The sequence below is a fragment of the Dreissena polymorpha genome, chromosome 16 (genome assembly GCF_020536995.1).
Source record: "Dreissena polymorpha isolate Duluth1 chromosome 16, UMN_Dpol_1.0, whole genome shotgun sequence".
In the NCBI taxonomy this organism is placed as follows: domain Eukaryota; kingdom Metazoa; phylum Mollusca; class Bivalvia; order Myida; family Dreissenidae; genus Dreissena; species Dreissena polymorpha.
The window spans coordinates 27,353,475-27,375,921 of NC_068370.1; the positions used below are offsets into that span (position 1 = coordinate 27,353,475).

The 22,447-nt window shown below is 36.2% G+C and overlaps 1 protein-coding gene across 1 annotated transcript in view; it reads right to left on the bottom strand.

Moving 5' to 3' along the window:
- Positions 1-22,447, bottom strand: part of LOC127862662 (multiple epidermal growth factor-like domains protein 6) — a 61,453-nt gene that overhangs the window by 25,812 nt on the left and 13,194 nt on the right. Inside the window, exons 3-4 of the mRNA XM_052401868.1 lie at positions 21,648-21,863; positions 5,928-6,026 (exon numbers count right to left, since the gene is read on the bottom strand). Of these exons, the coding sequence (XP_052257828.1) occupies positions 5,928-6,026; positions 21,648-21,863 (315 nt within the window). The remainder of the gene's footprint in view (positions 1-5,927; positions 6,027-21,647; positions 21,864-22,447) is intronic.

The window sequence follows — 22,447 nt, forward strand, 5'->3', positions numbered from 1 at the left end:
TTTGCAGTGTGAACATATGATTAATTATGATTGAGTACTGTCCATTTGCATGGGTTTTTTGCATGCAAACATTTTCAAGTAATGCTAATTCTACATGTGTTTACAAGGTTTTTGTAAGATTTGGACCTCGTGACCAAGATTTTGACCCCACATGACCCAATGTCAAACTTTGCCTAGATATCATCAAGAAAAACATCCTGGTCAAGTATCATCATTATTGGCCTCTAGTCTGTTTACAAGGTTTTTGTAAGATTAGACCCCATGACCTAGATTTTGCCCCCACATTACCAAATGTCAAACTTGACCTAGATATTGTCCAGACAAACATCCTGGTCAAGTTTCATCATAATTGAACCAAAACTCTGGCGTATGGTGTGTTTACGAGGTTTTTGTAAGATTTGACCTGGTGACCTATATTTTGATCCCTAATGACCAAACATCAAACTTTGTTTACAACAATAACTATTATGACCAAGATTCATAAAATCTGAAACAAAGTTGTGACCTCTACAGTGTTTACAAGGATTTTGTATAATATCATGAAAAATTTGACAATATAAGGCCAATAATTCTGGCATTTATTATGCGATTTTGCTCATTATCAAACTTGACTGAGATCTTGTGGCCATATAGCTTCTCAGCAACATTTATGAAGAATGCTTTAGAAATGTGAATACTAGAGTGTTTACAAACCAAATGTGGACGGACGGACGACGGACAAAGATAGAACCTAAAACCTCACCTGAGCAATCAGGTTAGCTAAAAAGTGTGTTTTTTTTCACAAATCTGAGCCATTTTTCAACTTGTCCGAGATATCAATAAAACCAATGTCTTGACTAAGTTTAACAATGATAAGGCAAACAAGCAAATTCGTAGAATTGATATCCCCCGCAACATATGCTTTGTTTGAGGATGGGTGCAAATCGGACGGATGAACATACTGACAGATGGACGGACGGAGGACGGCGTGCATCATCCTCTTATCCATATATATATATACTTATACCAAGTTTCAATGAAATCAGCCCAAGCACTTCCAAGATATGGCACCGGACACAAAAGTGACGGACGGACAGCCGGACAACGCCAAAACAATATCCCTCCGCCTCTGGCGGGGGATATACACTCATACCAAGTTTCAATTAAATCCGCCAAAGCACTTCCAAGATATGGCTCCGGACACAAAAGTGCCTATAGTAAAAAGCATTTTTTCAAGATACAAAGGGCCATAAGTCAGGTTTTAACAAATGGTGTACAATGCCATTTGGCGTAAATCATCCTCTTATGCATATATATACTCATACGAAGTTTCAATGAAATATTCCAAAGCACTTCCAAGATATGGCTCCGGACACAAAAGTGAGGGACGGACAGCTGGACAACGCCAAAACAATATCCCTCCGCCTCTGGCGGGGGATATATACTCATACCAAGTTTCAATGAAATCTGCCAAAGCAATTCCAAGATATGGGTCCGGACACAAAAGTGCCTATAGTAAAAAGCATTTTTTCAAGATACAAAGGGCCATAACTCTGTTTTTAACAGATGGTGTACAATGCCCTTTGGCGTGCATCATCCTCTTATGCATATATATACTCATACCAAGTTTCAATGAAATCCGCCAAAGCACTTCCAAGATATGGCTTCGGACACAAAAGTGCCTATAGTTAAAAGCATTTTTTCAAGATACAAAGGGCCATAACTCTGTTTTTAACAGATGGTGTGCAATGCCATTTGGCGTGCATCATCCTCTTATGCATATATATACTCATACCAAGTTTCAATGAAATCCGCCAAAGCACTTCCAAGATATGGCTCCGGACACAAAAGTGCCTATAGTAAAAAGCATTTTTTCAAGATACAAAGGGCCATAACTCTGTTTTTAACAGATGGTGTACAATACCATTTGGCGTGCATCATCCTCTTATGCATATATATATACTCATACAAAGTTTCAATGAAATCCACCAAAGCACTTCCAAGATATGGCTCCGGACACAAAAGTGCCGGACGGACAACGCCAAAACAAAATCCCTTCGCCTCCATATACACATGCATACCAAATATGAAGGTTACATCTGAAGCGACATAGAAGTTATGAGCATTTTTCGAAACCTAAATGCAAAAGTGTGATGGACAGACCGACAGACAGACAGTGCGATCACTATATGCCCTCCTTCGGGGCCATAAAAATGTGACTTCTAGAGTGTTCACAAGGTTTCTCTATAGTCATATAAGGAAAACTGCCCCCCCCCCCCCCTGGCGGTCATGTTTTAAGACCGATCGGGACCATTTTTGAACTCATTTGAGACAAAAATAAAACCAATGTTTTCACCAAGTCTCATGATGATTGGGCAAAAAATGTGACTTCTAGAGTGCTCACAAGCTTTTTTTTACTAAATAAATATAAGGAAAATGCGCCCCCACCCCCCTGGCATCCATGTTTTTCAACGGACTGGAACCATTTTCAAACTCAACTCTCGTATCTAGAAAACAAATGCTCTGACCAAATATAATTGTGACTTCTAGAGTATTTACAAGGTTTCTCTGTAGCCAAATAAGGAAAACTGCCACGCCCTTTGGTGGCTTTGTTTTTCAACGGACCAGACCACTTTTGAAATCAACCAACATATAAAGACAAACATTTTGACAAAGTAACATGAAGATTGGGCATAAAATGTGACTTCTACAGTGTAAACAAGTTTTTTTTGACCTAGTGACCTAGTTTTTGACCCTGCTTCGAACTCGACTGAGGTATCATTGGGCCAAAGCTTCTGACCAAGTTTCATGAAGATCGGAAAAGAAATGTGGCCTCTAGAGTGTTTACAAGGTTTCTCTATAGCCAAATAAGGAAAACTGCCCCGCCCACTGGTGGCAATGTTTTTCAACGGACCGGAACCACTTTTGAACTCCAGCAACATATCATTAAGAAAAACATTTTGACAAAGTAACATGAAGATTGGGCATGAAATGTGACTTCTACAGTGTTTAAAAGGTTTTTCTTTTATTTGACCTAGTGACCTAGTTTTTGACCCGGCATGGCCCAGTTTTGAACTCAATCGAGGTGTCATTTGGACAAAGCTTCTGACCAAGTTTCATGAAGATCGGACAAGAAATGTGGCCTCTAGAGTGTTTACAAACAAATGTGGGCGGACGGACAGACAACGGACCTTAGCAATCAGGTGAGCTAAAAATGTGTCACAGACACTGATAACCTCTCAGCACATGTTTGAAAACTGTCAAATCCTATATATTCTACAGTGGACAAAAAGACAAAGAGCCAAAATTTAGCAAAAACTGATCATAGTCAAAATAACCTTTCTGAATGATCATCTGCATAATAATCTACACATTAAGGTCATTTAGCTGTGAAGGTTTGACACTTGAGAGCAGGAGTTTGAGGAGTTTAAACAAAATTGTGCGACAATGTTTTCCGTAGTGGAAGAGCATACCATATAAGTTCTTCCAAAATTGCTTTCTTAACCATTTGTTAAGTTATAGAGGATTTGAAAACACAATTTTTGGGGAATTAATATTCCATTGTTGAAAAATAATAATTTCTGTGTATGTTACGAACTTGCACACAAAATATAATTTTAAGATTAAAGGAATCTGCATTAAACTAGGATCATAAATTCCTGAGATCTCAAATTGAAACAAACAATCTATTTGCATTGACAAAATAATAATAAAACAAGACTATTGCCAAACAATAAAAGTCCCCTACCGGCTCCACCATTGTCAGAAATTCCACCATTGTCAGAATTTTTTTCCCCATAGCAACCAGAATTTTTGACGTAGGAACAAAATGAAATGACGTGCATAATGTCCATGTTGCCATCTATCCATGTTGGAAGTTTCATTGAAAAATATGAAGAACTTTTAAAGTTCTCGCAGGATCCAGAAAACCACCATTTTCAGCAGTATTTCTAGTCTATTTGTTGGCATAGCAACCAGAATTTTTGACATAGGAACAAAATGAAATGGCGTGCATAATGTCCAAATTGCCATCTATCCATGTTTCAAGTTTCATGAAAAAATATGAAGAACTTTTAAAGTTATCGCAGGATCCAGAAAACCACCATTTTCAGCAGTATTTCTAATCTATTTGTTGTCATAGCAACCATAATTTTTGACATAGGAACAAAATAAAATGATGTGCAAAATGTCCATATTGCCATCTATCCATGTTTTAATTTTCATGAAAAAATATGAAGAACTTTTTAAGTTATCGCAGGATCCAGAAAAGTGTGACAGACTCACAGACTGACAGACTGACGGACACACAGAGCGCAAACCAGAAGTCCCCTCCGTTGAAACTGGTAGGGGACTAATAAACAAGAGATGTGTTTGTCAGAAACACAATATCCCCTTCTGCACCGCTTTGAAGCCATATATTTGACCTTTGACGGATGACCTTGACCTTTCATCACTCAAAATATGCAGCTCTATGAGATACACATGCATGCCAAATATCAAGTTGCTATCTGAAGCGACATAGAAGTTATGAGCATTTTTCGAAACCTAAACACAAAACCTAAACGCAAAGTGCGACGGAAAGACAGACTGACGGACGAACCGATCACTATTAGAGCTGTAACGATTCGGTTCGATGCATCGAAAAACCGGTTCAACGCCGCCGATTCGATTTCGATAGGCGATACCAATACGGCCAATTTTGATTCGATTCAAAAAATCCCGATTGATCCGTATTTTAAACCTTACTTTCCAAATCCGTCGTCTTACCTTTCTTGTCATTTGTAATACGTCTTGTGATTGGTCAATTGCCAATATGGCATCCAATGAATGAATGAATAACATGCTGAGCATTACATCAGCCGGTAAAATGGCTTCTTCAACCACGCTGAAAGACGCACCGTCAAAATAAAAATCAAAAGTATGGGAACATTTCGTGAAGGTTTTGATACAAAGGCAACTTGCAAAACGTGTTTTGTTGAGATAAGTTACCCTATATCTTGAAGCACTACAAATTTGAGGCAACATTTAAAGAGAAAATACTCGGTTGATATTTCAGATGTGAAATCTTCATCTCCCACGACAACTCTTTTAACGCGTTAATATTTTCCTCAATACATATGGTTCGTTTACTAAACTGTGTGCATTCTGTTATGAAGTCAACTGGAAGATGTTAATATACCTACATGTTTTTTTTCTGTTAAACACATGTGATACATTGTGCATTTTATGTTATTTAAGAATAACTCAACAGGAAGTTTTGTTCAATAAATTTGTTACTTTTAAAACAATGTTGCATTTTTAAATTTTATTTTAAAAATTAAACGCTTTAAATGTACAACATAATACATGTAAGTTAATAACAAATACCAAACATATTAATTCATGCACTGGACAAACCAAACATGAAATAGTTTGCAAAATAAGCAGCAAATACTTTAATTTGAATCGAATCGAAAATAATCGAATCGGACCATTTGGTATCGAAATCGAATCGAATCGAATGATGGGTGAATCGTTACAGCTCTAAGCACTATATGCCCTCCTTAGGGGGCATACAAATGACAAATGGATGTACATCAAGAAGGACAAACACTTTTATCTGGGAATTTTAGTTTTGAATAAAACAAACTGGTTTCCATTAAAATTAGAATTCTGACGGACAGACACATCGGTGGCTATGTGCTCCATCATTTCAGGAAGCATAAAAAATTGCGTACTAAAAGTTGATCTTTTCCTGTGTCATTAAGTCTCAATTTGGAACAAGGAAAACAGGTTTGTTAAAATAAATTTTTACTCAAATTAAGTGAATAATTAATGGACACTTCACCTAATGCTTTTGTACACAGTTTCAGTGCAAAAACTTTAAACACCATTGCTTGATGTTCGTCTCAAGTAAGTACTTATTACCAAAATTTAACAACAACATCCTGGCATCTTTTTTCACAAACCTGTCCTTATCTGGCATGTGGGTCCAGCCCAGTCTTGTTCACAAGATGAACATTCTTGTTGATCACAATGTTTCTTGTCCAAACAGTGACAAATGAGACCTGAAAAATAAATAATTTGAGCTAATAGGCGCAAGATTGGTACTGAAAAGACCAATACTTAAGATGTTATAGATATACAAGAAAAAGTAAGGTCGGATGTCATAGATATACAGGAAATAGTAAGGTTTGATGTTATAGATATATAGAAAACAGCAAGGTTGAAAGTTATAGATATACAGGAAATGGTAAGGTTGGATGTTATAGATATATAGGAAATGGTATGGTTGGGTGTTATAGATATATGGGAAATGGTGAGGTTGGATGTTATAGATATAGAGGAAATGGTAAGGTTGGGTGTTATAGATATATAGGAAATGGTAAGGTTGGATGTTATACATGTACAGTGCTCACTCTGGCCTTCAGAAAATAATAGCCATAATTTTTTTCTTAATTTTTTTTTAGCCAAAACAGACGCGGGCTTTTCCGCACAACCGTACTGAAGGCAAAAGCAAAACAAGGGCTGTTTGTAAAGCATGCATGCCCCCCATATGGGCTGTCAGTTGTAGTGGCAGCCATTGTGTGAATACGTTTTTTGGCACTGTGACCTTGACCTTTGACCTAGTGACCTGAAAATCAATAGGGGTCATCTGCAAGTCATGATCAATGTACCTATGAAGTTTCATGAGCCTAGGCATAAGCGTTCTTGAGTTATCATCCGGAAACCATTTTACTACTTCGGGTCACCGTGACCTTGACCTTTGACCTGGTGACCTGAAAATCAATAGGGGGCATCTGCGAGTCATGATCAATGTACCTATGAAGTTTCATGATCCTAGGCATAAGCGTTCTTGAGTTATCATCCGGAAACCGTTTTACTATTTCTAGTCACCGAGACCTTGACCTTTGACCTAGTGACCTCAAAATCAATAGGGGTCATCTGCGAATCATGATTAATGTACCTATGAAGTTTCATGATCCTTGGCCTAAGCGATCTTGAGTTGTCATCCGGAAACCATCTGTTGGACGGACGGACACACAGACGTACGGACGAACGGACCGACATGTGCAAAACAATATACCCCCTCTTCTTCGAAGGGGGGCATAAAAAAACGAATCTCATTTTTTTCTATGTTTTATTAAATGTATATCTATTCATTTGTTATATTTACTTAAAATCAAGCATGATATCAGTGTGTCATTTTCTAAAATATAATCATTGCTTAACATACAAAGTCATGTACATACAAACATACAAAGTCATGTACATCATGTATCAGTGTGCCATTTCTAAAATATTATCATTGCTTAACATACAAAGTCATGTACATCATGTAGCAGTGTGCCATTTCTAAAATATTATCATTGCTTAACATACAAAGTCATGTACATCATGTAGCAGTGTGCCATTTCTAAAATATTATCATTGCTTAACATACAAAGTCATGTACATCATGTAGCAGTGTGCCATTTCTAAAATATTATCATTGCTTAACATACAAAGTCATGTACATCATGTAGCAGTGTGCCATTTCTAAAATATTATCATTGCTTAACATACAAAGTCATGTACATCATGTAGCAGTGTGCCATTTCTAAAATATTATCATTGCTTAACATACAAAGTCATGTACATCATGTAGCAGTGTGTCATTTTCTTATAACATATAATCATGGCCTTATATACAAAGTCATGTACATGTACTCATGATTTAATGATCACTCATCAGGAATCCAGAAATGGGTCAGTGTTAATAAATTCTTCTTTTCTTAACACTGACCCATTTCTTGAATGCCAGGTTGTATTGGAATTCCTTTCCAGGTTTTTTCATTGAAATCAGCATCAAGTTTCTACAGTTTTTGTAATCAGACAATTCCTTGTTTTGGTTTTTATCAGATTGTGTCTGCCGAATCCCCTCTCACGATTGTAGAGACTGGGGTGCACATGTATCTCAAAACAATATCTGCCACTTCTGGGTACAGTACCTTTTCAGACACTATGAATTGACAAATGTCATCCACAGAATTCATAAGGGCAAATTTCCTTTTATTTGACTGGAGAAAATCAATGAGGTCAAAAGTTTCTGAATAAAGCTGAGTCTTAGGGTTGATTTTCTGGTAAAAGTCAGCCATCAGCCTCACTTCCTTGCCTACCTCCTGCTTGTAGTCAGGGTCATTAGCTTTGAAAAATTGTTCTAGGGTTAAAGACATTACTCAGAGCTGAAAGCACAGCACTGTCACCAGTCGGGTCAAACCTTGACTCTAAATTTTCACAGACTTTTTGGCAAAATTGCAGACAAATGGCCTCGGACTCCTTCCTCTGTTTCATTGAATCATTGATTTTGTGGCTGCCAAACTCAAACTGACAAATACCTTGAATGTCAGACTCAACAGGGGCATCAGGCACACACTGGAGGAAAGCAGTAATGTTTTCACCAGAACAATTTTCAAGCGAATGAATTTTCCGGACACTGTTTTCAAGCAGTGGGTACACAGTAGTAAAGCTGATGTCTGAAGTCTGGTAAGCTTTGGACAAACGACACAGGTAATGCATAACATCAGCCAGAAAATGTGCTGTATACAGAAATTTGAAGCATGACATGGATTTTACAAGACCAACAGCTTTAGCACTCTTATCAGCAACTAATACAGACAAAAGACTGCTATAATTGACAAGAATAGACTTCAATGCACCATCAAATGACAGCCACCTAGTGTGGAACACCTGTTTCAGCTTGAGTTTTTGTTTCTGATCTAGAACATCTTGCATAGCCTTAAGAGTATTTGCATGTTTTGGTGAATATTCAGAGTACTTGTACAGTGCGTTTACAATCTCTTGAAACTTAACAAGAAACACAATGCTATCAGCTGCACCCCCTGAACTCAACGCAAGTCTATGTGCTATGCAATGTACAGACAGCATACCAGGATTCACATTCTTAACTCTTTGCACCACACCTGACTTGTGCCCAGTCATAACTGCAGCCCCATCAGTTACTACACCACATAACTTTGACAGATCAACCCCTCTTTTAGACAACAGTTCACACAATGCATCAAATATGTGCTGAGCAGTTGCACCTTGGCTTAAATGTACCAACCCTAAGAAGTTGATCTTGGATATCATCTTCCCTCGTTCTTGCACAAGGTACTTGATGTACACAATCAAAGCTGAACAGAAATGTCTGTAGACTCATCAAGTGTTATACTAAAATAGGGGGAATTGTTCACAGATTCAATAAGTTCATCAGTAATAACGTCTGCTATTGCCTGCTGGAATTCTGCCACCGAATCGTTGAGCTCATACGTGGTGTGGTCATCACATTTTAGCGATTCGAGCTGGGAACCACCCTGCTCTTTGCACAGATCGTTGAGATCCCTGATGCTATTGGGAAGGTCATGGAGAGCCATGAATGTAACGTTTTTCATAGCACCAATTACTGCAGCCTCGGACGCATTAAGGTGTTTGACCCTGGCTGTATCACACTCTTTCACCTCTTTTAAGATCTCAAGAGCTCGTAGGTGGCTATTCTCTCCTACAAAATACACCGATTTTTACATTACCTAGAGCCAACAAAGTTTTAACGTTGCATGGAGGCAAATTAAGCGATGTGCGTATTTTTATCAGGTGCATTAAATAAAAATATATTACAGAGGAACGCTTATTTCAGTTTTTGTTCGCAACGATGCACGGACCATTTTTTCTATATTGTCACCCTAACTGCAACATAACAAAACAACAATTAATCTTCTATACAAAATAACTTACCTTTTTGCTTCCCCGTTGGGTTCTCTTGCGCGTTCAGGTTGTCGATTTTCAGACTGGTACATCCAGACACAAACGAATTGTCCATTTTCGTTTCTTGGCATATTTTGCAAAACATTGCTTTTGTAATGGGGTCATAGACTAACCAATCGCGATTTTGTTGCCATTCGGGGCGAAACTTTCTTACCACTGATTTATTTTGTCTTACAGACTTAGGCAATTGAGCTGAAGATTCCAGAGACACAATTTCCTCATTAATTTCCTTATTACTTTCCTTATTAATTTCCTCATTATTTTCGCAGTTTTCACATTCTGCACTTAATTCCCGACTAAATCCAAATGCACTCAATTTCCGAACTTTATTGTCACTTTTTAGTGGCGAAAGCTTACGTTTGGGACAACCCATATTGAAACATGAATAATTGCAACATTGCAAATCTCAAGTTTTTATACTACTTACCTTTTAGAAGTGTCGAATGTTTTTAACGTTCATTAATAATTTGAGCAACAAAAACACATTAATTACAGAAAATAACAAAATCGGCTTCTTTATTATAAAGAAATATTAAAGCAGACAACAATAAGCGGCCGCTGACTTTAAAGCAATTACGGTATCAGTTGAGCAACGTAAAACAAATAATTACAAAAAAAACTATATCATTATCACCAGGGATCATATTTTGCCGCAACACCAATCGGTCTGGATTTAAATTGGGAAAAAGTGTCCGATAATTTATATCCGAAATCATGACAAATAACATTCAAATATATACCATTGATTTTGCCATTCATGAAGGTGGTATAATAAATGTGCAAGTTAAATTAAATTAGGCATTTTTTTAACGGAACATACGCATTTTCTCAATTGGTTTTATCATTTGCTATTTCATTGTTGTTATTGTTTCGTGTGCTGTTTTATCCGACTTTTTTCATTATTGTCAATATTAGCTATTAATCTGTGTTTTTTTATATATTTTTTTTATTTCAGAGTTTATTTACAGGTCCTACTGGCCTCTTCACGAGGTTATTGTAGCCCGACCTGTATTAATCTGTGTAATTCTATACCGATGTTTTAAATCGTTGTCGACACGATAATAGCTTACAAACATGCACTGAACCAAACAAATGTCTGTGTGTAGGTTGGCTACTGACAATCACAAAACCAAATATTTCGTGTACGTAATAGTTTTTTTCTCAAATAACCCACGGCCGATAGCTAAGATGCCTAGGGATTAAATCACGAGAGCGAAAATTTGAAACCACACATCTAAACTTCCGGTCGTAGGTTATTCAGCAACAAACAATAAAGTGCACGAATTATTTTTATTCTAACACAATTTAAACTAAAGATTTATTCAATGCAAAATATTTTTCTTGTGTACTATTTTATGTGAAGTTCCGCCCATAAAAAAACAACAACAAAAAACAAACTTTCGGCTGTTCTGTCCATCATATTCGCGACTTCCATTCATTTATTGCCGGATGATTACGCTTGTGGAAAATGTATCGGCATGTTTTGTTTTGTTACAATGCGTGCTTTGAGTGTATAAGGTCCGTCCACAATTATTGCAGAATATCCGATTTTCGTCTTTGTTTATATGAACGTTAAGTGCACCATGCGTGAAATGCACAATTTCCACGAGGAAATCGCAGACCTGTTTACCCTACCGATTGCATCTCAGTAGTATGGCATCTCTCAGTAGTTTTGGACAGCAGTTGTCAGTAGTTTTAAACTGTTCAATCATTTTGAGCATTAAAACACCATGACTGGGTCACATATCAGTTTAATGGTACATAAAGCATTAGATGAATCTAGTTGCTAATAATTAAATCTGTTAAGTGATTGTTTTGCTTTGATTTGTTACAGCCTGTGCCATTTGGTTTGGGAAAATTCGTGCGATAAACCACGAAATTGGAAAAAATAGCGCGAAACCATGAAATTGGGAGACATTCAGCATTATACATATGATTATAAGTAACAGAATTAAAATTGTTTTTAAGTGCATGTTTGACAGCATTTTATATTATAAAGTGCAACTTCAATGTCTTTTTACAATGAAGACAATATTTAGTTAATATCCATCCACATGCTCAGGCCTCGACACTAACGGTGGTCCGGGGACCCGAGGCCCCCAGATTTTGGCGAGGACCACCAGTTCTTTCAAGCTGGGTGGTCCTCCGGGAACCCTAAATTTATAGAACCACTTTGTCTTGATTGACCATTTGAATTTTTAAAAGTGCCTCCAATTTTAAAGAGCGGCGTATAAAAAAAAATCGGTAAAATCTTATCCGAAAATGTACTGCGAATCGAAAGCACGCGACTGAGCATTTGCGGCCAGCGTCTGTCAGTTGTAAATATTGATTTTCGACGATGTAAGCGACCTACAGTGCAGAGAGTATATTGATATCACTGAAGTGTGTAAGTGTTACAAACGGTGTTTTTACTGCTATTGTCAAGTGTTATGGGAATTATTATCGGATTATCAGATTATTAATGGCTCCTTAATGATATTGAGCCCCCCAAAAAGTAACATTGGGACAAACTGTCACGACGATCAGTAATTATAAAAAAATTTAGGGCCGCTATTTCTTTAATCAAAACCATAGGCGATCGGGCTGGCAAAAGCATTTAATTTCTCCACAAAAACACATGCCGGTATACACTTTTTTCTACAGGTATTTGTGAGCATTTCTGTTTAATAGTTCCATTATTATTATGACCTTGGAAGGATATAATTTGATTTAGATACCAACAATTTCTGAAATAAAAAGTATATCGTTCACTTGGTGTACTATATTTTGGATATGTTAAAATTCGGACATTCAAAGATAGTGACATGTATGTGTTTGTTTGTTCTTGATAGTTTGTAAAAAAAATATGCTTTATGTTATTTCAGGCAACTAGAATAGATGGTGGTAATTATCTGGGCCTTTCTGTCAGGAAATAGGCGTGAACAACTGTAATTTAATTGATCCTGGAAATCATCCACCACAAACAGAAAACGTTTTAACAACAGAAGCTGATGTATGACATGTCCAAATGACCATATATAACTGTTTAACAAATTAAGTGAGATGATTTATTTTCTGATGTTTTATATTTCTTTTTCCCTTTCACATGATGTAAATTGGTGTGATTTTATGTTTAAATAATTAATTTTGAAACATTTAGGCAGCATACTGTTTAATACATTGAAGTTAACATTGTTATATTATTTTGGTTATCTGTGTTGTTTATCAAGTTGAAAAAAATGGTATTTATATACAAATAAAGCTTATTAAGACTTATGAAGGTATGACTTATGAAGGTACTTATTGTTTCTTATGTAATAATATACTTTTTAAAGTGATAATATAGGCAATGACATTAATATTGTAAGGTTTCTTTAAATGATTGTTCTTATTAATAAGGTTGGAATAATCGACAGTTTTCACGGCGCGAAAAAGTTGCAACAAGATTTGTTTAGCCAGTGAAACCCCTGAATGCGCGTAATTACCTTTTATTTCTAAAAAGTTTATAATAAGAACTTCCGAAATGCTAAGTTCTGGCGGCGAAGGGCAATGCTGAAGATGATAATGCTGAAGATGATTATGACAAGGATGACGATGCTGATGATATTGATGAAATACATGATATCAAAAGTTTACAAGACAAGGTTATGAGCTTTTAATGGGTCTGCTTTAAATGGCAACAGAATTGAATATAGGAAATAAAAATGTGTACTAGTTTGCTTCTTGTACTTATTTGCCCTTACGCCGAGAGTAGCTGTGTGTTGAAACAAGAGGACTCCCTAGTTTGGGTGAGGGCCACCAAAAGTTGAAAGTAGGGTTCCCTCAGGGTACCCTGTCAAAAAAGTTAGTGTCAAGGCCTGCACATGCATATTCAACTTGCAATAATCTATAGATTCTTAAATACACCATTTGATCATTAGCTCTTTAAGAATAGCTATTAGTTTAATTCAGTATTTTTTAAAATTAAATATCATAAGGGGAAAACAAACAAATATTGACAAACATCCTTTAGTGTTCTTGTTTTGTTAATGATATATTAAATGGAGTTAAAATAATATATTTTATTTGTTTACCCAAAGACCTTTAGAATCTAAAGGTCTTTGGTTTACCTTTCAATATTTTGCACTTGACAACCTCAGTTCAATGCTATTTCATTAAACTGCACAGGGTAACAAATATAATAAAGCAGAATACGCATATAAATCTGATTATACACAGATCCACTAACATATAAATCAAATCATGTTTGTCTCTTTTCATTTTCAAACGATACTCATCTTATTATAATAAATGCTTTAACTTTGTGAGTAGACAATTTTCCAACACTCGTTTCCGTGACGCACATTTATTGTGCAGATTTCTGATAAATATTTTGTTCAAATCTCAAACGTAGTATGTTGCGTTAATTGACACACGCATTACATTATTCCCTAATGACCATATGATATCCGTTGTTAATTTGAATGGTATTTATTATTTTCGCCATTAATAACAATTTCTCGTCTGCTTGCCGCCATCTTGGACGTGTGTAAAAACAGGCGTGCTCAATCCTGATACATCGACTATCGTCGGTATTATCCGCAATAGAAAGAGAGATGTGTATACTGGATAGCAACGTAAAATCGTACATATTCGGATAAATTTGCGAACCAATACGCAGGTCAGTTGTCGTTCGGTGACGACTTGACAAGTTCGATCAGCACTCGTTCTCCGGGAGGCTTAAATTTCAATGTTTTTTACTACGCAAGCGCCAAAATGATTATGATTGATACATTACCCGTTAAGACCGAAATTAAGCGAAAGTACGATTAAAAACTGAAATTTGACCATTTTGATCGATGAATCCGTAGTTTTTCAGTACAAATCCGTAGTGCGTAGTTTAGCCCAATAATCCGTAGGAACTACGGCGAATCCGTAGAAGTAAACAGGTCTGAAATCATCAAGGTTGTCATCTCTGAAGTAACTGGCAACGATTTTATTGTGGGCGAGTAAACATAACGGACCGATTAGTGTGCTAGGTATAAGCCACTTAAATTATCGATTGATATTGACACAGGGTTATTTACCCATGACTAATACACAACCGCGCGAAGATTCTTCGCTGCTTGGGGTCATACTCTGATACTAGTCAGCTGAAGTGCAATAAACTGGTCCTGACTGGTTTAGAGAATGCAGGGAATGGTTTATCACACCTAATCGAGATAAGAATGTAATAAGGATGTGTTAGCATGTGCACTGTGTAATCGATTTCATGACATGAGAATTTTATCAAACAGAATGGGACCAACTGTTTGGAATTTTCAATCGGTCTTTCATGACCCCAATCGGTCTAGGACCGACAAAACCCAAAAAATATGATCCCTGATTATCACACATAAAGAAATGTTGAAGCAGACAACAAACAGCGGTAATTACGGGTATAATCAGTTGATGGCGATTAAATAATTAATTATTCTAGCAATGTTCATCGTAATCTAATTGCAAAAAAAATGGCGTGAAAAACAAAACCAGCCGACAATATTCCCGGCAATTTTCAATAATGACGATTAAATAATTGTTTGCGAAAAAATACCGATAATCTGACAGTTACCGATAATTTGTAAAGCATGGGTAGATTAAAGAAGTATTCCGAAAATAAATCACTTTTGTCTGACACTGAGAAAAAAGCTCTAGGCAACGATGTCGCAGAAGTTAAGTGACGCGTGACAATACACAGGGTCGAGTGTGTACACAGTGATCTCGTTTATATCGATATTTCCTGCTGTGAAGGCCCAATTTACAAGCGTTTCGCACTTGTCGGAATACTTTTAGAGATATTTTTTTTTTATGTTGACAGATAAAATAATCGCCATTTTTTTAGACAATTTTAAGAAATAAGCAGCGTGAGCACTTCATGTAGATATACAGGAAATGTTAAGGTTGGATGTTATAGATATTTAGGAGATGCTTTAGGTGAATGGGATGGTAATGTTAGATGTTACGTGTGGATAAGATATGGTAATAAGTAATTTGTGCAAGTATCAAAGAGTGGTATAAATCAGTCTTTATTGCTTGTGATAGAGACAATGTACTGGAAATGTCACAGAAAGAAAGATCAGACCGACAGACCTATATCAGCGGAGTTTGGCAGCTGATTTCAATTTCAAATTTGAAAATCCACAAAATAATTTTCTCCAAATTCCTATACAAAAATATACGGCGAGTAAAACATAAGCTGCAATATATACATGTAAGGGGAAAATGTGACCCAAACACATATGTGAAGTTTCAAGGGAAAACATGTAGAAAGAAAAGTGAAATGGTAAAGTTGTATGTTCACCTCAACCAAAATTCTAAGTACAACAATGTGACATAAATCAGCTAAAATACATGTCAGAATTAATTTATAGAACTTGATAAATGACATCATGATCTTATGACCTGGAAACATGTGTGAAGTTTTAATCTAATACCGGTCAACGTTTTAGGAACATTGATATGGAGATGTTGCATGTTTGCCCTAACCACAGCAACAAAAGGACCACTTATAGCACTTGTACAATGATCAATGCACTTATCATATTTTACACTAAAAATGGCCAGTTAGACATCTCAATCATAATCCTTATAGTAATAGGAAAATCACTTGTCATACAATGGGGGCCTCTTCAACACTGAAACACCTTTTAGAAATCTTATTACAGAAACGTTATTGTAGTTTTTCATATGGTCTGTTTATATAACTTTTTGTGTGTGAACAAATGGTTGTTTTAAACAACACATCTGCTGATTGTTTAGGAAAAATAGTGCCTGATTTAAAGTATTTTAAACAATAGATGTGTTTGTCAGAAACACAATGCCTCCTATTGCGCCGCTTTGAAATAAAATTTCAATACTAGTATATCATTTGTTTTTTAGACCTTTGACCTTGAAGGATGAACTTGACCTTTCACCACTCAAAATGTGCAGCTCCATGAGATAAACATGCATGCCAAATATCAAGTTGCTATCTTCAATATTGCAAAAGTTATGGCCAATGTTAAAGTTTTCGGACGGACTGACGGACGGACAGTTCAAATGCTATATGCCAACCTACTGGGGGCATAAAAATACAGATGAAAGCCGTACATAAAACATTTATCACACATTTGATTTTATGTGAAAGATGATGCTGCATTTAATAGACTTGTATGTTCTATGTGGACCCCTAGTCAGTATTGATTTATTTGTCTATATGAATAAGTTTAAGTCTAAAGTTTGTAAAATCAGGTCAGGTGATGTAAGTATGCTGGGGAAGTTAAACAAAACATGTCACTTTGGGTTTACAAAGAGTTTGGACCTTCTGAGTTTGTCCAGAAGAAGGTCAATTTCAAGGTCAAAATGATGTCATTTTATGTGGGTGTGTTGATAGTGTTCACAGACATCATCAAATTATTCAACCTAGTAGGAAGCATTTAATTAATGTTAGATGAAAGGCATCAGTTTGGGTTCAACGCAAATATGGACCTTCTGAATAAGTCCAAAAAGCATGCCAATGTCAAGCTCAAAATGGGGTCAAGTGATGTGGATGTACATGTATGTTCAAAGACATCGACCTTGCAAGTATCAAAGCTTTGTAGAAAGAATTATTGATGTAAGACACAACAATCATTTATTATGTAAACCCCAGACAGACAGACAAATATTTTAAGAACAAAAATAAAGAACAGATGGTACAGATCCTGTTGATAAAAAGTTGGGTTTAGTAATTAACTTATAGTTAATTGGAATATTAGGATGACATAATTTATAAGTTAATCTGGTTTAGTTGAAAAAGTTTTTTTTTATACATTTTTCACCCTGTCTAATAATCAGCTCCAGGCAAAATACGACTGCACTGACACACAAGTGGGAGCCCAATCTAATAGGCAAATCACCATGCAATCACGCAAATACATTACTTGAATTTTGTTGAGGACAAAACAGACAGACAAAAGGATAAATGGATCTACAGACAGAAAAATGGCAAACCTTAGAGAAGCCAAATGTATACCAACTAACCAGTACCAAAGTTTCAGGATTTATCTTATGTACTTTTTCAGTCAAAATTTATTGTATTTTCCACTTTTGGTATAAGCGATCCGACCTTTGAACTCTGGTGAAAAAAGGTCAGGCGGCAAAATCTTCACATCACCCATACCAAGATTCCTGCAAGTGTCTTCAGTACCAGTGTTCTCGCAAAATGCGAGGGAAAAATACTGATTGCGAGTCAAGTTTTAAGCTACTAGTATTTTTTTGAGAGTAAAGAAATAGTGGGAAAAAAACGAGAAATAGGTGAATTTATAGAACGTCCGAATACCCGAATGCGGAAGCGCCCATCTTGTATGTAGACTGGTATACTTATAGTACAGATACACGGATGGTATTGGTACAAAGAACGTGAAATAGTTGACTATTCACACGTGTTCATTGAACTTGAATAGACATGGCGTCGAGATGAAAAATAACTAGTTTGATTTCCAAGTTCCGTTGTTAAATGCGGGTTGTGATACAGATTCAGCAAAGTCAGAATGGAAAATTCTGAAATTTTACATTGGAAGAACAGAACATTTTAAGGGACAAACCAATTAAACGTCTACCAACGAGTTAGCCAGGAAGACATTGGGAGGGGAGAGCTAGTACAAAAACATTATGCTTGTCATTCATTTGACCAGTTTATATCCACTAAGTAATGCATTGTGTGAACGTGCCTTCTCAGTCATGAAACACATGAAGAATGACTGGAGTTGTTCCCTGAGTAGCGAACGCATGGACCAGCTCATGCGTATTAAAATTGCTGGCAAGGGTGAAGAGTTCAATCCAAAGAGGGCAGTTCAGAGGTGGTGGCAAAGTGGACAAAGAGCCAAAAGACCGGATGTGGGCCCTTATATTCCAAGGAACTAATATCTTTGAATGATTGCAGAAATAAAATGTGTATGTTAAGTACTTTTTATTTTGTTTTAATAATACTAAACTAATGTCCAAACTTGCTTTTTTATGTTTCCAGCTAAATTTACAAGAATGTTTTTGATTTTACAAGTTCTTATTAAAGCTGCTCGCAATGTTTTACAAGTATTAAAAAAAAATTCAAGCCCAGCAGCACAAAAATTTCTGTTTTAATTCCTAGTCACTGGCTACTTTGAATAAATAACTGGCTACTCAAATTTTTATGGAGAACACTGCAGTACATGTACCATTTGAGAAATCTTGGGATCCTGTTTTGCAGACTGACAGAGGGGCAGAAAGAGGGGTAGAGCAACACTGGTAAGGGTCCAACAAGTATTTGGTTAATTGAAAGGAGAACTAAAATTTCCAGTAATGAAATTACTTTAAGAGAGTTATCAGTCTGATTGCCCAGAACCATCCCTAAGCATTCTGCAACTTGTATTAAAATAACCCTCAAGTACTTTGAATGATGTATGTCCGTATTGCATGATGAAATACTAGCCATGAATGTAAGATTGAACATAGTGAACAGGAAACATTTCTATAAATACAATAAATCTTGGAATTCAAGGAAACAATTGAATATTTGATAATTTCACAATTACTAGAAAATATAATTGATGACATCACCAATGTAACTAGAGCACTAACCATTTTGAGATTTAAGCTTCAAAAGCACATTACAGATGCATATCTTTTTTCTTGGTTTTTGTTAAAACATGAAACATAGCGTACAATTTAAAAAGTAAAAACTGATAATAACATGATAAAATATTTAATGTTGGATATAGGAAAATCAACATTGAAGAAAAAGGCACAATTTTGCCTTAAATTGTGAAGAACTTGGACATCACCAACCAGATGCATTTTTCTCACAAAATAAATGAAACCCATACAGATTCACCATTTTACGCACTTAATCATTCAAATATAAAATCAGTGCTTTAAAAATTTATCATTCAACAATGTATGCTTACAACTGTTTTCCTCCACAAATGACAGTTTGATTAACATCTTAAAATTGGCCATGACTGCACTTTTACATAAAATATGATATGATCATCAGTGGATCAAAGTCTAATCTAAAGTATAATCTATTGAAACCCACACATTTAATTTAATGTTTTAACACTGTTTATATTTTAACAAGAGCTGTATTTGTGAAACACAATGCCCCCTTCTGTTCTTTGAAGCCGCACTGCAGCTATTTTAGAAACATGGTTATGTTTTGAATGTACAGGTCACAGTGACCTAGTGATCTCAAACCATGTTTGATTGTAGATCTCAATGAGATGCATGCACATGTGAAGTTTAAACAACATAGACCCAAGAGTTTTCATTTTATGAGCAAGGTTAAAGTTTTGGGACAGAAACACACATACAATGACAGACAGACAGACAGACAGGCCAAAAACAATATACCACCTGATCATTCGATCTGGGGGCATAAAAACCAATTAACTTGTATATGTTCACAGCAATATTATTGTCAATATATCAAATAAGAATGCCATTTAGTGTTTTTCCCAGAAGGGCAAAGGGGCATGGAACATTACATTCAAAAAGGACATTTTAACGCACAGTTTAGGCAAACAAGAGGGCCTGAAAGGCCCTAAGTCGCTCAACTGAGATAACAAGATATAATTGGGACAACTCTTCTGACCAAGTTTCATGAAGATCAGAAAATAAATGTGGCCTCTAGAGTGTTAACAAGGTTTTACTATAGCCATATAAGGAAAAATGCCCCACCTCCTGGCAGCCATGTTTTTCAGCCAACCGGCATCATTTTTGAACTTGTCCAAGATATCATCCGGATGAATCTTCTGACCAAGTTTCATGAAGATAGGACAGTAAATGTGGCCTCCAGAGTGTTAACACGATTTTACTATAGCCATATAAGGAAAAAAGCCCCACCCCTTGGAAGCCATGTTTTTCAAGCAAACATAATTATTTTCAAATTCATCCAAGATATCATTGAGACCAATCTTCTGAACAAATTTCATGAAGATTGGACAATAAATATGGCCTCTAGAGTGTAAACAAGGTTTTACTATGGCCATATATAGCCATTTAAGGAAAAATGCCCCGCCCCTGGTAGCAATGTTTTTAAAGCAACAAAAAACATTTTCGAACTCATTCAAGATATCATTGGGACAAATCTTCTGACCAAGTTTCATGAAGATCGGACAATAAATGTGGCCTCTCAAGTGTTAACAAGGTTTTACTAAAGCCATATACATGTAAGGAAAAATGCCCAGCCCCCTGGCGGCCATGTTTTTCAACCAACCGGCATCATTTCGAACTCGTCAAAGATATTATTGGGATGAATCTTCAGACCAAGTTTCATGAAGATCAGACAATAAATGTGGCCTCTAGAGCGTTAACAAGATTTTACTATAGCCATATATAGCCATATAAGGAAAAATGCCCCTCCCCTTGGCAGCCATGTTTTTAAAGCAAACATAACCATTTTCATACACATCCAAGATATCATTGAAACCAATCTTCTGACCAAATTTCATGAAGATTGGACTATAAATGTGGCCTCTAGAGATCGAACAAGGCAAATGTTGATGTCGCACAACGGACAACGCACGACGGACAAAAGGCGATCACAAAAGCTCACCATGAGCACAACCCATGAGCACGTTGTGCTCAGGTGTGCTAAAAATGTGGGTACGAACAAAAATTGGGTACGACAATTTTGGTTAAAAAAAATTGGGTACTAAACAAATTGGGTACAAAAAAAATGGGTACGAAAAATGTTGGGTACATTTTACCCGTACCCCGAGTACTTTGTAGTATACTTCCCTGTACCACAATTTAGTAATTAATTAAATCTGATAATTTGGTACACAGAGGAACATTATAAGTAGTATCATTGTTGTTGTAGTAGTAATGGTATTAGTCAAAGTGGTAGATAATTAATTAAAGTAAACATCAAGTAACAAGCGTACACTTACCCGAGAAGACCTTGACCTCACAAAGTGTCAACGGCCCCTGAGGTCTCTTCACGTTGACCCTCTCAATTACAATGGGGAATTTTGTGGCGAGGTTCTCAATGCGGATCGGTCTGGTTACCTGGTCGCCGGTGACGGCGTTGTCGTAGATCTGAATTGGCGGATCGCCGCTGACGGGCTGGATCTCCACCGTGAAGCCGGTCAGTTGGATGGCTATGTCTACAACATGTTGTGACATGTGCAAGAAAAGTTCAAAAAGAAATATCTAAAAAATAAAGCCTTACGTTCACTACAAAAAGTTTTTTGTTGTTGACATTTGCATAAATAGTTCAAATATTCATCTTAAAAAAACAAAGCCTTACGTACCCCAGAATAAGCTGTTGTTGATGACATATGCGTAAATACTTAAAATCAATCCTTTAAAAAATGTATTTTGTGTCTGAATAAGTTATTGTTGATGGCATGTGCTTAAATAGTTCAAATCAAATAAAAAATTGGGTTTCCTTTAATATGTTGCACAGTTGTTGCCATGTGAATGAATAGTTCAAATACATGTAGCAAACTTATTGAAAAATAAAAGCCTTTATCTCTCCAGAATAAGTTGCTGTTTTTATTTCTGCGTCGTGTATAGCAGCCTTGGACAGGGAAGAATTTTAATATATATTTAATATATTCACAAATATCAGCAGTACCATAATATTGTTTAACATGTGACAGTTAAAAAAGCTATTTCTTGTATGACGGTCCTTTTTATCAAATTGAAAACGACCAGTGTTTTATTTATATCCCATTGGCCACTGAAA